The sequence below is a fragment of the Anabrus simplex genome, chromosome 14 (genome assembly GCF_040414725.1).
Source record: "Anabrus simplex isolate iqAnaSimp1 chromosome 14, ASM4041472v1, whole genome shotgun sequence".
NCBI classification, from domain to species: Eukaryota; Metazoa; Arthropoda; class Insecta; order Orthoptera; family Tettigoniidae; genus Anabrus; species Anabrus simplex.
In genome coordinates, this window is record NC_090278.1 from 64,465,739 (window position 1) to 64,483,468 (window position 17,730).

The 17,730-nt window shown below is 38.8% G+C and overlaps 1 protein-coding gene across 1 annotated transcript in view; it reads right to left on the reverse strand.

The window, feature by feature from the left end:
- LOC136885332 (uncharacterized) overlaps positions 1-17,730 on the reverse strand; it is a 199,202-nt gene that overhangs the window by 55,678 nt on the left and 125,794 nt on the right. The window contains exon 2 of the mRNA XM_068230287.1: positions 1,130-1,237. Within this exon, the coding sequence (XP_068086388.1) occupies positions 1,130-1,237 (108 nt within the window). The remainder of the gene's footprint in view (positions 1-1,129; positions 1,238-17,730) is intronic.

The following is a 17,730-nucleotide window of genomic DNA, read 5'->3' on the forward strand; positions in this document are numbered from 1 at the left end:
AAGAAAAAATACCGTATTAGGAATTTTTCAAAATGCTATTTGTACTTTAAGAATTCAATCTTAACAAAAACGCTAAAAGAAGGAGTTGCTGTATTTATTCCCTACCGGTACCTTTCAATCAACTCTCGCATTTTTCCGGATATTTTTTCCCCCTTTTTCTTCACTTCTGCTTCCAAATCCGCAATCGTCATTGTACCTATACCATTTTCCGTCTTGTTGAAAACATTAGCAGATTATGGTAACTCCATTTTAATGCATTTAAAGCAAAAGTTTCGTTTCGATGATCGCAAATGTAGGAATACTCCATATAAGTCTCATGTAAAACAATCGAGCAGCGGAAAGCGCATACCGGGTACTACCATTACGCTGCCTAGCGGACAAGTTTTGCGTGATACATCCCTATTATATCGTTGATATATCGAGCGCTAGTCCAATCAAGGTTTTAAACAGCTGACGAAACACATCAAACATCCACTTATCGTACAGCAGGGAACGCCTAGAATGTTCAACCCGACAACGTCGCTAGGGATTCCAGGACCAAGTGCATCTTCTTGCCAGTCGGTAGGCTGCTGTCTTCTCACACAACCACCCAATTAAATGTAAATCAATATAAAATCAACAACTGCATGCAGGCAAAAAGCAGTTTTAATTTTAGCCTGACATTCTCATGATCTTCACAATAAGCCCAATTGTTTATGGCTATGATCACCCAGAAATGAGAAAATGTTTGACAAAATTTACAACTTTTCTCACAAATATCAGATGGAATAAAAGCTTAGTATACAGATCAACAATAAGTTGCTTTAAAAGACCTATTAAAGTTTGGTAACGATCAAATCAATAAGAGAGGGCGGATAAGATAGATGAAAGAGAGGAGCCTGGCATAAGTAAGTGGAAGCAATGCAAGGACTCAGCCGTGGTCGCCAACCCACGCTCCCAAGTTAAAAGCCCCTGGAGCGTAAATGCATGATGAACTGATGAGCTACATACAGTTATTAAACATATTTTTCTTACTTTTTACAATTAAAAAATCTCTATGCGGGAAGCAAGAAATTAATTCAATTAATCAATTATATTAAATACCTCCAGTGAGGAGACGGGACCGGAAGAAGAAGAATTCTAGTCTTACCTGTGCCACATCTTGCTGCAGAGTTGTAGCATCCTCGAAAAGGCCAGAAGAAACTTCTATTTTCGTGACTACTTGCTCCACCGGTGATGGTGTAACATCGTGCTGGGCCTAGAACAAACAAGGAGAAAAGCTTCTTTTAATAGAGATTCCCGGAACATCCATCCATAGTTCTGTAATAGATCCAGCACTCCTTCAACCTTTCTTAATTTTACTGTACCCAGTGGGAATAATTTTATTTTAATCAAGAATTATTTTGGCTACTATTTCTCTGCGTGGGCTTACATTTTCCAGTTTTTCGAACCTAGGTAAACGTTTCTTCCTTACGTTATGTCGCGAAGCCAAATTTGAATTACTTTTAACCTTTTGTTCCGCATGACTTGGTAGTTTCAGAGATGGTATAGCACTTGATTTCAATATTTTCCTTAGAGGTAATCCTAATAAACTATTTCTCAAGTCATCTTCATAATCAGAAGTACAAAAATGTTCGCTACATATATATGCATTTTTACAATTAACTGGATCCAATCTTTCACATTTAATCACCCACATTTTGGAAGTCTCAGGATCCTTTGGGAACCTGTGGTAAATCGTGTCTGTTCCCAGATTTCTGGTCTTTCGAGAATTGTTTTTACACGTAGCTATTGCACAACAACTCATTCTATCTCTCGGAACAAATTAATTATAGCAACACGTGTAAGCGAAACTCATACATATTTACAAACACGATATTACAACACGTCAGCACTTAAAAGGTACAGAGATCGCGCAGAACTGGAGGTGAGCAGAACATAGCATGTTGAAACCAGCTGCCGTGACCGTATTGCGTCAGGCAAGTGACGTCACAGCCAATGGCGCGCCTCCGACTGGTAGCCGCCACAGCGACGCTATTGATATATTCACTCCAGCAGCCACGAGGAGGCAGCCCTGGCATGAGAGAGACGGTGGGTGGGTGAACATTTTCAATTACGTAGCCGGACAGGATAGGGCTCTCTAAAGACTAGGTATGCTCGCCCGCCATTATGGCTCATTCCTGTACTACGTTGGTAAAGCAGTTGACCGCCCCAGCCTTGTATATCCATTTTTTTTACTGTTCTCCAAGCCAGAAAATAATGCTAAACATACTCATTCCCTGTGTTACTCAAACGGTTACTGAACATAAATGTTAGTATATTTCGTACATTATTGTGTAATTTTTACTCGAGACGGTGACTGTAAAAGCAAAGTCGTTGATAATTTGCCTTTTAACAAACAAACTAGGCATTATATTCTCACTGGAGAAATACAGAAAAAAATAGCTTACTAATAAATCGGTTTATTATTATTATTATAATACCGTCAAATGAAATGAGGGACATCGTCGTGTTGATATAGGCTACTGTCATTCTGGAATTTGACGTGGTAATCGGTCAGTGTCGAAGATATATAAATTGTGATAGACGATTTCGATACCATATGATCTCAGTCGGTTTTCCATACTTGCGTGAAACTGTTTCAGCGCCATATTCAGTGTTGTCGAAATAATAAGAAAAATATTCATCGAACAAAAGCTACGCTGAAATGTGATGTACGAAGACGAACACACTCAACTGGGATTTTTTAAGCTTATTTCTTTCTTCTAAAATGTAGTCCCTTTCCTTATTTACCAGTATTTAAAAAAGGAAGAAAATAGGAATATAATAACTATTTCTACAGGTGAATCTTCTCCCTCAACCTGAAGTATTGCACTCATAATCAGTTACCAGTGACGAGCTGTGGAGAATATTGAAATGTTCTTACTTTGGCAAAGTTAACAGTAATTTTTTTTTTTTTTCCCCAGATTCCTCAACACGACTCACCTTATTAAATTTCAAAGCGTTGCGACATTGGTTAACTTGCTCAGGCAGCACATTTTTTTAAAGAATCTTCTTCTTCCACAGCTTTTCCACCATCTGTGGGATCGCGGGTGCGAACTGTGTTGATTTAGCCCTGTTTTACGGCAGGATGCCCTTCCCGATGCCAACCCTATACGGAGGGATGTAATTACTATTGCGTGTTTATGTGGTGGTTGGCAGTGTAGTGTGTTATCTGAATATGAAGAGGAAAGTGTTGGGACAAACACAAACACCAGTCGTCGGGCCAGAAGAATTAATCAGACGCTATTAAAATCCCCGACCCGGCCGGGAATCGAACCCGGGAACCTCTGAACCGAAGGCCTCAACCATTCAGCCAATGAGTCGGATATGAAATTTAAGTAATATTTTACAAATTTACTGTCTCCTTTTATAACAATATTTACAAAACAATAACATTCCTTGTTTACATTTTCTCTTCATTTCCGAAGCAGTCCCATACATTTTACACTGTTTACGTACATTCTTGTTAAAGTCCACAACAGCATAGGACTGAATTTTGAAGAAGTGTCTAACATTTTTTTCTTTTAAATTACAGGACATTGGAAAACATGTACTGCTACATTTATCATTCAAAATTTTCTCCATTACAAGATTTGCACCATTTTGCATTATAATATAATGCTTATAGTTCCTATAGAAGACCTCACAGTTACAAATTTATTTCATAACTTCACAACTTGGTTTCTTTAGACCACCCAAATTTTAAAAATTTACTCATGTTTCAGAGCTCGAGTCAAAAATTCACAGTTCAAAAACAGTCTGCATATACCACAGATCTTTGTTTTCAATAATGCATTTTTTGTACTACCACCAATGTTAAACAAATTATTTCTGTCATATGAAGTTAGTTTTGACAAATATTGTAACTGTGGTGTTTGGATGTTGAACTCCTGTTGCTGGACTTCGGGGGCAGAACTGAACATTGAATGATCAACCGTGACTGTAATAAGGGGTGTAGTAATGTTAGTGGGAGTTGGATGCAGGTTTAAGTCAGCAGCTGAAGTAGAAGGTGTAGCAGAGGCAGTGGAGGCATAATGCAGATCAATAACAGAAGGAGAAACGGGTTCAACAATGCCAATGGGAGTGTGATACTGATCAATACAAGTTGAAATTAGTGTAGTAACATCAGTGGATTGCAGATTAAGGCAGAAGTTGAAGTGATGTCTGAGGAAGTAGAATGAATTACTGTAGTTGCAGAAGAATATGCAGTACTGTCAATGAAAGAGGGCATAGGTGGTATAGAAACTGAGGCAGAAAATGGTGCAAATGGAATATTTTTTGGTATATGGTCAATTAAGAATGAATCACTGTCACTAAAACAGGGAGATCTCTTTACATCTGAGATAAATTGGGAAACTGTTATAAGCTTCAATGCTTTGAGGCACTGTAATGTAGAGGGACAACAACCAGCTTTTCTCCTAACTTGTGAGAAAATATTCTCAACAGCATCTTGAGTAAACCTGTACAGTAGCACAAATTTATATCCTTCATTTAGAAGTTGCTCTGAAATTGAACACAATGACAATGTTGACATAATCATTCCTGTATTCAGAGGTTTCCAGCCATTACTTATTGAAATATTTTGAAAAATCTCTACAAATCAACTAAGAAATTGAAATTTTACTTTTTTGTTTTTACAAGTCATACCTGCCTTTGCAATTTTGGCAGAACATATTGAAAACCACTGTGCAATTAACAGACAATAAAATGCTGTAGTTAATGCTTCAGGGGACAACATTTTTAATGTTACAGCCAACTCCAGTGCTGCTGCTATCTTTACTGAAAAGAAGTGAACAGCTGAGACAACATTCATTTTACTAAAATGACTTGGCTCCACATCGACTCTGCAAATGATGAAGTAATCTCAATACCTTATTCTTACCAATTTCCGAGTGCCATAGCTGTACAATACATTTTCCTGACACAAAGCCAACCGGAAGCCCTTCATTTCCTACAAGTGACTGAGGGAGATGAAGACCTGTATTTAAAAATGTACTTTTCCAAGTTTTCAAGCAAATGGCAAACATCTGGCACTACATAAATTTCAGTATTATTAATGCTGAACTTGACATTCCTTTTGACTTTCATTTCTTGTCACCTCTACACCAAAAGCAGCCCACTACCCTTATCTCAAGAGATAACATGAAGCCCACACAGCTCTGCAAAATGAATACATCTTTCAAAAAGTTGTTTTTGTAAAACACCTTTTGTTGAAGGGCTTGTTACTTCACATGCTATTGCCTGTTTCCAAGCACTTTTTACACCTCTGTTTAGAACAAAAAGTGGTAACCTAAAGACTCAGTATCACCAAGAGTAATGTTTCCATAAAATGAATACTCTTGCTTATTAAAATCGATTGACTTACTTATTTCCATTTCATTGATGGACAGAGTACTCACTCTGTTTAATACATGATGAGCTTGCACTTTACATTTCAAAGACTCAAGAAGGTCTTTAAAAATGCCAAACTCTATTCTTAAAAATCTCATTCGTTTAGTGAGTGTGCTGTAGGAAGTAACAGTATAATTTGTGCTACGTAAATAATTGTAGCCACGAATACCTAAACTGAACCTAAGCTTTAACAATGGATTCACCGCTCCATGTCAAAGATGTGTGTTCTAAGGCTGAGATCTGTTCATCATTAAGAAATGTCTTCATTAATGCATTTTTCTTGTGAAATTCACTTCTTAATGAGTTGATTTCTTCCTATGACTCTGCTATTGTAGAACTAGTATAAGGTCCAAAGGCCTCACTATTTGATGAACAGCCTTCTTCATTCTGAAGGTGTTCAGCAACATTCCCCTCTGAATGTTTATTTTGCCCTTGTGAAGTCTTCTGGAAGAGGATATAAATGTTATTATAACAAGGAAGCAAATAATGGAACTGAAGTAAAAGTGATCTCACATATCCTCCTTCCACTAGGCATTCTTTCTGTCAGAATAATCAAAGACTGGCTCATTTAAGGCAGTCAGGAAAACTACATATTTATATTGATAATTATTTCTTAAACAATACATCTGTGCTAAAAAAAGTATTAGTTATTTTTTGCTAGTGGCTTTATGTTGCACCGACACAGTTAGATCTTAGACGATGGGATAGGAAAGGGCTAGGAGTGGAAAGGAAGCAGCTGAGGCCTTAATTAAGGTACAGCCCCAGCATTTACCTGGTGTAAAAATGGGGAAACCACGGAAAACCATCTTCAGGGCTGCTAATAGTGGGATGGATTCGAGCCCACTATCTCCCGGATGCAAGCTCACAGCTGCCGACCCCTAACCCAAAGTATTAGTACAAGTATACATACCTTATACTGAAACTTTCTGACAGATAAATGTCTCCTGGGAGGATTTGGGACATTAAACAATGTAGGAATTGCATTGGGCTTCAGTTTTTTCCAACCATCTGCTCTCTTATGTTCCCATTGATTATCTTCAAAGTGTACCTAAAAGGGATAACATTGCATATGAAGATTATGAATCTAGATCCCTAACTAAAAGTAGCTTGCCCTGGATTTCAACTTAGCATCTCTCATACAAGATAGTAATTTATATATCTGTGGATTTACACGACATGAATCAATATATATAATGTTCACCTAGTTATTGTACCTACTAGTGCACCAATACCTCCACTATAAACAGACCTATCCAATATTTGATTTTAAGAGGGAACGCAGAGAAATTCATTGCTTTCTGTATTTTTTTTTTTTACAATGCTCTGCATTATCATGTTCACTTTGAACTTGGTAAAGAAAATTCACCTTTATGAATAAATGTATTATTATTATCATTGCTATAATGAATTGGTGTGTCCACTACAATGAAAGATTAATTTGGACTCATTTGTAAATAATACTGGAACCCCAGTTGAATCAGCTACTACAGAAAGGTCATGAACCAATTTACAATGGTTTTTCCATCTCCTGATGCATGTTTTTGTTGTAAAGCGTTATGAATTTCAATATTTAAGCAGAAACATTGCAATAGACCTACTGTGTTCGTATGACAATGCCATGAGTCGTAGTAGGCCTATTGTGCCTTTCATATCAGACATTTCTGCTAGATATATGAATACAACTACGCAAGGAGAAACAGTGTCCCCTTGTCTGCTTAGAATACCATTCTGTGACCTTTGTATAATAACTGATGTCCATCGTTTAGAGATGAACCTTACAGTAAAGCATTTTAAAATGCTAAAAACGTCTCTTTTTGCAAATATACGTACAGACCTAAAATGGTACTCATATCTGTTGACATTATTGTAGAACTGGTACCTACAATTTTGTAACTGATTTGGAGTACCAGTTTTTATTTCCTAGCCCTGATTAAAATTTGCAGTCATGTTACACAGGTACCACAAAATCTTAAGTGTAGGCCTATTTATTAACAAAACTAAATCCTCTAACCTTTTACACCTTACCTACCTCCACATCCAAACTATCAAGGGCTTATGATTATTGAGACAATATTTAATATAACATAGTGGTAAGGTACATATAAAAATTATTTTAATAGAATATTGCTTAAGTAAAATTTCAAATCTTTACTTGGGTGGATAGGAGTATGACCTTTCTAAGTACGGTATGCAATTAATCAGCATTTATGCTGAATTAGGCATATTAAGAGCAAGTTTTAGTATTTTGGTATTTTATTCCCATGCAGATAGCCTTTCTTCTAAATCTGTGCGGCTATTATCGGTAGTTTGCCCTTTTTGATTAGACCAAAGCTGTATCAGAATTTCTTTTTTGCTAGTGGCTTTACGTCGCACCGACACAGTTAGGTCTTATGGCGACGATGGGATAGGAAAGGCCTAGGAGATGGGAGGAAGCGGCCTTGGCCTTAATTAAGGTACAGTCAAAAGCATTTGCCTGGTGTGAAAATGGGAAACCACGGAAAACCATCTTCAGGGCTGCCGACAGAGGGATTCGAACCCACTATCTCCCGAATGCAAGCTCACAGCCGTGCGCCCCTGACCGCACGGCCAACTCGCCCGGTTATCAGAATTTCGAAGCATAATAAGTGATAATTGCTCATACTGTGCATCCAGTACTTGAAAAAAAAAATTACCGATAACAGAGAGGCAAGCTACAGCGCTAAAAATAAATGACGCTTCTCAGCATTAATAATTAAAAAGGCTCAGTACTTCTAACCCGATATTTAATGAGAAATAACTTACCTCACAAAGCCTTGAGTTTGATGTTGGTTTCCACCTGTCACGTCTACAGTTTTGAAGCCAGATTGCTCTCCTAGAATTTTCGGAAGGGAATCTAAACAACCTGTATCCCGCACTGGAGACATTACTACAATTAGGTGCAGAACAACCCACCATTATGTAATAAATATACACAAATAGAGCACTATTCTGTCCATGCACGTGGTGATTCAAGCAGTACGTTCAATGTGATGGAGCGAGCGCTCGTAGGAGAAACTAGAGTTTGATCACATGGCCCAATGCGCATGTATGAACCAAAATGGCCGCTAAGCATACCCATCTCCCCAGAGAGATTTGTGGCAGCGCTGTGATATTCGGAGGAGGTAGGGTGGGTGCGGCCGTGGCCGGCATTCGCCTTCCTGCCGAGGACCAGCCCTTACTACAGTGTATGGTCCTGATTTGGTTAGTCATACAAGCATATATAAGGCATATACCTTATTAGAATGTTAAAAGTATTATTAGTCTATTATTAAACATACATCTTCAGTATAGGCCGTTATGCCTTTGAGCGTTCAGTCTGCAAGCCTTTGTGAATTTACTAAACGCTGCTAGAATCCTCTATTTGTAAGTAGTTCTGTGGCCTCGTTTAGTTTTATACAACATATATTTAAATCGTGAGAAACCGAATCTAACCATCGCCGTCTAGGTCTCCCTCTACTTCTCTTACCCTCCACAGTTAATTATTCTCCTAGGTAACCTATCCTCCTCCATTCGTCTCACATGACCCCACCACCGAAGCTGACTTATGCGTACGGCTTCATCCATCCAGTTCATTCCTTAGCCTTTATCTCCTAATTTCGAGTACTGTACCATCCTGCTACTGTTCCCACCTGTTTGTACCAGCAATCATTCTCGCTACTTTCATGTCTGTTACTTCTAACTTATGAAATGAGATATCCTGAGTCCACCCAGTTATCACTCCCATAAAGCAAAGTTGGTCTGAAAACAGACCTATGTAAAGACAGTTTCATCCGGGACCTGACTTCTTACAGAATGTTGTTGATCGCAACTGCGAGCTCTCTGCATTAGCTATACTGCTCCTTGATTCAATCTCGCTTACTATACTACCCTCCTGCGAGGCTTACTATACTACTCTCCTGCGAGAATAAACATACTAAATACTTGAAATTATCTGACATTCAATTTTCTTGGATTTCTTACCTACTGACATCAATTTATTCTTTGAAAGGCTAATTTTTATACAATACTCATTGCACCTATTTTCAAGCACCAAGATTGCAGGGTTTCGGCACAGTCTGCCATTAAGACCAAGTCATCAGCATAGGCCAAACTGCTTACTACATTTCCACCTAACTGAATCTCTCCCTGCCACTTTATACCTTTCAGCAGATGATCCATGTAAACTATGAACAACAAAGGTGAAATATTACAGCCTTGTATATCCCCACAGCCAGCCAATAATTTACATACCGTACTGGGATGATTATTTATTATTTATTTATCGTATGATGTGCACAGATAGATTATATAAATAAGTATACAATATATACACAATATATACAAGCAGAAGCCTATAGTTCCAAATCAAGTCCATTGATCCATTTTAAGGCCTCCTCAGTTGCATTATGAATGTCCTCCAAAGAACCTTGAAATGCTCTCTGTGGACACTCGGCAATTACGTGGTGGATGGTCTGTGAGGTAGCTCCACAATCACACCCAGAAGACTTCTGCCAGCCCCATTTATAAAGAGTATAGCCGCATCTTCCTTGATTGACTCTTATCCTGTTTAGAGTCCTCCATTGACGTCTGGGTGGATGGAATCCGGGAGGTTGAACATGAGGTAGAGTCACAAGATGTTGATTGGGAACAGAAGACTGCTGCCAATGGTGTAACCAGGCGTTCGTGATGGAGAACCCAGATTCTTCCAGTGTAAGTGCAGTGCGCCAGGGTGGAGATCTAGACTTAAGTCGTGGAGGGGCAGGTTGAGTAATATCCTGGTGAACGGGGAGGTTGGAGTCCAGGCTGGTCTTCTTCCACAGTTTTAGAAGAGCTTCAGACCTTACGCAAGGCAAGATCCCAGGCTTCAAATTAGTGGCTCACAATAATCACGAGATGTATGGCTTAGCTACCTATGTGAGAAACAATATTACTGGGATGATGATGATGCTTGTTGTTTCGAGGGGCCTAACATCTAGGTGATCGGCCCCTAATGGTACGAAATGAGACGAAATGAAATGGCAATTTCAAAGTCAAAAATCATCCACTGACCAGAATTCAACACGTGAGGACGAAGAATGAATGGATGGATATGAAATTAAAACAATCAGTGGATCCGACCCGCAGTGCTCCCCATTCCCAGAAACTAGCGTTAAACAATAGTGTTACTGGCCAAGGGACTGCTAAAGCTGCGCAGATTGCACGTTTGATTTGTGGTCCACACGTATTGCACATCGTTCGAATCAGCTAACACAGGGCACAAGGAAACATTCTGATGGAGGCAGATAAACAGTTGTTTTTATGTAATCGCATTTAGAATATAAAAATATGTGGTCAATCCAATTTTGGCCCCTTCGAGTGCGATAACTTTGGGAGATAAATGGGCTTAAAAATGGTTTGTTTTTTAATGAAAAGTTATCGAAGTTCTTTTTTTTTTTTTGCTATGGGCTTTACGTCGCACCGACACAGATAGGTCTTATGGCGACGATGGGATAGGAAAGGCCTAGGAGTTGGAAGAAAGCGGCCGTGGCCTTAATTAAGGTACAGCCCCAGCATTTGCCTGGTGTGAAAATGGGAAACCACGGAAAACCATCTTCAGGGCTGCCGATAGTGGGATTCGAACCTACTATCTCCCGGATGCAAGCTCACGCCTCTACGCGCACGGCCAACTCGCCCGGTTATCGAAGTTCTTACCTGAATGTACGTTTATTGTGTTCATAAGAAATTCCCAACTTCGATTAGTCACGAATTTAGACACTGCATTAGTGATAGTCCACACAAAAAAAGTGTGTAAAGCACACCATCCACATTTATTAATATTGCTGTCTTTTGACATGTAGCCGGCCCCGTGGTGTTTGGGTAGCGTGTCTGCCTCTTACCCGGAGGAACCGGGTTTGATTCCCGGCCAGGTCAGGGATTTTACCGGGACCTGAGGGCTGGTTCGATGTCCACTCAGCCTACGTGATTAGAATTGAGGAACTATCTGACGGTGAGATAGCGGCCCCGGTCTAGAAAACCAAGAATAATGGCCGAGAGGATTCGTCGTGCTGACCACACGACACCTCATAATCTGCAGGTCTTCGGGCTGAGAAGCGGTCGCTTGGTAGGCAAAGGCCCTTTAAGGGCTGTAGTGCCATGAGGTTTGGGGTTTTTATTTTGACATGTAATACAATGAATGAATGACCTTTCAAATTCTTGAAGCAGTAATCAATTGTGTTTTGAAAATAGTCTTCGTTTCTTGCAGTAAACCTAAATCCATGCGCACAAGACGCTGGTGCTGAAATCACGATGAGAGGACATGTTGGTACTGTTAGGTTGGTACCGTTAGTATCTTGTTTATAGGGAGACAATAGTGAATCGTAAAAGTTTTGAAAGCGACATTATGGCGGAAAAATCTTGTTAACACTTCCCAGTGTAATTTTGTAAATACTGTGTTCTTCAAGTAAATCGTGATATGAAATTTGGTAAATTTCTCTTATTCTCGACATTTTGGTGTACAGAATGGACAAAAACCAGACTAACCAAAAAGTTATTCGACTACCTGTGGAACAAGAAGACAACGATGGCATGGATTAAGGAAGTTGGTAAATATCTAGAGAAGTCCGACATCCAGGAAGTTCAGATGTTAGACAGGAAAACATTTCGGACCATCATTCAAAATTTAGAAGGATTTCAAGTCGAAAAAACTGCAAAGACGGGAAGAGCCTGGACGGATGAACAGAAGAAACAGCATAACGCCCATATGAAGGAGTGCTGGAGGAAGAGGAAACTGACAAAGAAAAAATGAAATTGTAGTGTGGTCCTCAGTGGTCAATTCGCAAATAAAAATAAAATAATAATGAAGAAAGAATAAAGTTTACAACTTTAGAGAAGTTATATGGAGAATTATGCGGTTTTTATGAGGAAATCGTTTCCAAGCTGTAAGAATCTGACGACAAAACCGACAAGGATTATGAAGTCGAGTATATGGCATTAAGATAAAATGGGCAGTGACAGGGTGAAATTGGAGACATTACTTATCGAGCTTTGTCAACATGTTGATCTTCAACATCAAGAAAGAAGTTGAAGCTTCCCAAGACTGAACTGAAGAAACATGGAGGTGAAGTGAACGGCTGGTTAACCTCTTCAGGGACCGTGGCACATTTGATGCCGTTAACTTCAGTGTATTTTAAATGTGCTTATAACAGGTCCTCCAAAGCTCATGTGGCCTTTAAGATCTGTTGTGTAGGCAGCAAGAAGCAGCGTTTTCTTCACAGCTGTTATGTTGTTATGGAAGGTAAATGCTTCAACCTGTGTGAGAATACGATATATTGGTTAAAAGATTTCGTGATGTTATAATCAATTTTGAACACTGATAATTTTTATACGCTAAGTTCCCGCCAAATGCGTCACGTTCGCACTTTCGATTGATTGTAGCGCTTGCAATCATATAAGAAAAGGCTAGGGAAAACAACAGATAGAGAATCTGCCACCTGGTTTACTGCCCTAAATGCAGATCAGTAGTAACTGATAGCACTGTAAATGTTTTATCCACATAGTAATAAATTGGAGGATGAAGACATAACACTACTTACTGTATTATGTTTCCTTGTGTAGCGATTACCGTTAAATTTACGTTTGCGAAATATTCTCTTACTACGTGGCATATATGAAGAACAGTTAATTTTCAATTACACTCACTGCAAAATAAGAACAGCTCACCACGTTGTGTTTAAAACATGCAACGACCGTGCAGTTGTTTAGCAGGCCAGCCAACCTTCGCAGTACAGTTTACCGGTTTCAAATATCTTTATTAGTAGAAAAGTTATGGCTCTGCTACAGCTGGAAGGGGCCTGGCTGTTAAGTGCAGATATTTAATAATAATAGTAAGTGAAATGCGCACAAATGTGCAAAGAGTTTAATAGTTAATTGTCTTTACTGTATTCGTTGATTGATCTTGTTCTATTTTTGCACTTAAGTACGTGGTAGCGATCACACACTTCCTCACATAGAGTGCACACACACTCGTCGTTTACCTCATGGAATCGCTCAGTCGCACATAGCTTATGGTGGAAGCCATGGACTGCCATCCTTGTAACTACATGTCGCTGTTCGTAGTTCGCTTCTGTCCATCTTCGCTCCAGCATGGCGTCGGTGGCATAGAATTCGAGCTCGATTCATTCTTCTCTCTTCAATTATCTTTGCGCTTTGTCTTGTGAATGGCAGAACTAGATTGATTCTTAGATCCTCGATATAGAATGACTCTTTACAAAGTTCGTACACTAATCTGGACTTTGTGTTCGTAGGCACACCTAATACTCGCTTTAGAAATCTGGCTTTTAGTTTCTCTAGAGCCCTAAGGTCAGCCACAGATAACTTTTCCCAAATAATTTCGATGCCATAGGTGGCAATTGGCCTTATTGCAGCATGAAATAACTCTATTGTTGTTTTTAAAGAAATTTTTTGGAGGTCTTTAATTCTATATATCGCTTTGATGGTTGTTGTTGCTCTTTCCTTTATGTGCATTCTGTAGGAGTTGATTGTCGTTTGTAAGATTATTCCAAGGTATTTGAAGGAATTCGTTTAGGTCTCTGTTCTGAAATTTAATTTTATCCTTTGTTGCAGCTCTTCCTCCTTTTCTGAAGACCATTACTACTGTCTTAGATTCGTTTGTCTGCAGATCATTTTCTTCTGCCCATGTTTCCAGCAGATATTTTAAAATGCATTTAAGTGTGAAAAGTGGCTGACAACATATAGGCTACAGGGTAAGTTAGCTAAGATGTTCACCTCAAATAACTTACACTGTTAAAGATTTCCCAGGGTACGATGCGCATTGGTATCACCCAAACATCACTATAAAATTTGTCACAAATGGAACATAATAATTGCTTTTACACATATCAAGTGAAAAATCTGCGGCAAATTAAGAAATACCGTCGTTATTTGAGAAATATGAAAACATACTTAAGGCTTGTAGACAGGACTGGTTTATGTCGTACTCCGCTGCTGGTGCCGTCTTTTGTTACTTCCTTCAGATCCAGGGCTAGCACCGTGGAATGCGAGTGCTATGTCTGTGGATTCTCATTATCCTTGTCCATTCGCTGCTGGTGCCGTCTTTTGTTACTTTCTTCAGGTGACCGTGGAATGGGAGTGCTATGTCTGTAGATTCTCATTATCTTTGTCCATATGACTAGAGCGGCCAGTTCAAACAGCAAAATGGAGGTCAAAAGAAAAATAGCATGATCCCTGGACCAATAAATATTTTTATTTCTGTTCGAACGAAAGTAGCTCGATCCCTGGACCAATAAATCACTAGTCCACTGAATTTTTCTTATGTACATTGGCCATACCATTTTGTCGCCTATTAAATATTGCATACCGCGATACAATTCATGAAATGATGTCATTGACAAGTGAAGGAATGAAACGAAAGCAAAGAACTTCAGTGAACACAGATATCACACACGAAATTGTTGAAAGTGTAAGACAAAAGACATACGTGTGTCACTGTGAGCGCAACACCAAATGTACTTGTAAAGTGGTAAAGTACGTATACATAATATTCTCCAAAAATTAAATATTTCTTAATTTGCCACAGATTTTTCACTTGATATATGTAAAAGCAATTATTATGTTCCATTTGTGACAAATTTTATAGTGATATTTGGGTGATACCAATGCGCACTATACCCGATTTTCCATATCTGTCGCGGGTAAGAAGTAAATTAAACATGGATATGCGGTGACTTCTAATCCATTTCGTGGATGCGGCCATTGATGTCTTCTAAGAATGTTTTCATGGTCGGGTTGGTTAGCACGTTCTACGGGACGTTTGCGTCCCAACACTGGCATAGACGAAATTAGAGTTATCTTCAGGACTGTCAACGGTGGAAGAAACAAGAGTTTGCGTACCCTAACTGCTGGACTTATTTCTCCTAGCTACACTAGCAATGAGCGAGGCTGCAGATTGGTGCTACTCCTGCTCACATTCAAGGAGAAAAAAAGTAATCTGAAGCACAATATTCGTCATGTCGGAAGTATAGTTCAGTAAGCGTGCTCAGGTATTGCAGTGCAGTTTTTAGGTTAGTTACGGGAAACTTACTTGCTTGGAGCATGCCTGACAGAAGACCACTCCATCATCCGCAGTATCGATCTGTAGCAATCCATTTTTCAATTTAGGCATTGTTTCGCTATACAACAATTAGCCTAAAGTTAGACAAGTATTGCAGAAACCATTCACCACGCTTTTTTTGCTTGCTGCACACTCTATGCACGACTGGAGTAGTGGTGGAAGTAATTTTATGGTAAGTTTCAATGGGAAAATTACATTCTTCATTTGAAGAAGGCAAAACAGCTATATAGGTTATTTTAGGTGACAAACTCCTCATTTAGGTATTTTTAGGTACAACGACATTCACATATTCTGCTTCAGGATGTGTGAAACAAATATCGTATACGGTATAGACATTTGATGGTTAATTAAATAGAGAGGAAAAAATAGGTTAAACCCTATAAACGTATAAATCCGGGCCCCAGTTAGCACGCAACAGAAGAAAATCAGACATCCATCCCCTTCGCGATTTCAAGTTTTCTTCCAAACAAAAATAACAACTTCTACACTTACTACACAGACAATAATACTGGAGAATAACATGAAGAATATTTACCGAAAATGATCTATATCCACTGAACTGTAAGTCTGAATCACTGAGGGAACTCTGTTTACTTACCCTAATGTAACCAGTGTTCAGGTTATGTTCATTTTCATTATTACTAGCAGTTTCCCGCTGGCTCCGCCCGCAATGTACAAAGTATGGTGTTGTTCGTTACTATCCTCACGGATGTATTTGCAAGGTTTTGAGTTAATGATATAAAGCACATGATCTGCTGTGGTAATAGAATGTAATATTATGTCAACAAAACATTGAAATTACATCACACAAAGAAATTGAATTAAACGTTCCTTGGAACAACACTACGCGCCGAACTGTTGAAAAGTCCTTCAAAGATCTTCGTCATGAAGACAAATGTACTCATAACTTTTCTCAGAATCTACAAATTTAAGTCGTTATTATCTCAAAAGAAAGCGCTTGACCCAGTGAGTGTTTTTAGACCAAAACGAACTGCGTACCTCAATAAGAACGAAAGATATGATTGCTTCAATGAGAAAAAATGTTGAAGAAATGAGATGTCAAATTGAATGTGCACTCATGACTTTCCTCAGAATCAACCAATATGAATAGTTAAAGAGTCGAAATGAAAGAGCTTGATCAACTGAGTGTTCTTAGGCCAAAACGAACTCCGTACCTCAATTAGAACCAATGATATGATTGCTTCAGAGAGACAAAAATTGAAAAATCAAATAATTTGAGGAACGCGGAAGTTAAGTGATTTATAGTACCTGGTGACAAATCTGTGCATGAATACCTTTCAGTTAAAAAAAAGGAATGAAGGAAATCGACCGGATAGAATTGACTTTAGTTTTCATGATTTTTTTAATATGTAGATTTACGAAACTATTTACGGTGGTAGTATTTATGTACATCAGTTTTCTTCCACCTATGAATACTGCCATTAAACTTTCGTTTCTTTGACCACCTAAGAGTGCAACGAGGCATCTTCACTCACAAAATAAATATTACACGTATCAAAACCAACACGCAGAGTCCGCTTTCAAACAACAAATAAAGGACACACGTATTTCTTCTCCAAAACATCGGAGGGGGAAATTCAAATTATTGTGCGTAGTCTCTCTTGAGCCACTTCCATTGAAATGCCAAAAACCATTAGAAGAAATACATCTGAATCGGTCGGCGCTGAAAATCATTAAGTCAAAATCGCACGGATCTTTTTTAACATTCCGTGTTCTGAATTCTTGTACCAAGGGTCTTAAAGGCATAAGAAATAATTAAACCAAGGGTCTTAAAGGCATAAGAAATAATTAAGTCAGCCTTCTCTTTACACCAGAAACCGCTGCTACGTGTAACGTAACTGGATGAGGAAAGCTCCAAAATCCATTTCTGGACTCGAATAATTGCAGACTTTCAAATATAAACCAGAACCATCATGTTTTGTGAATATGCTGATGTATTAGAGCCACACAGTCTGCTATGGTAGCCTCTACAAGGGAGTTTATGTCAAGCTGTAAAAATTCCGCAACACTTTTGTATAAAGAGTTCCTCGGGCTTCAAACAACAACCCTTTAGCAAAGTATGAGTGGTTTTCATAGGGATCGAAATATCTGTCATGCAAATACGGGATGCAGTCCTCGTAGATATAATTTTTCCTTCGTCAACTTCATTTGCGTGGTCTTGGGAGTTGTTCTAAAATCGCATCGTTGGGTCA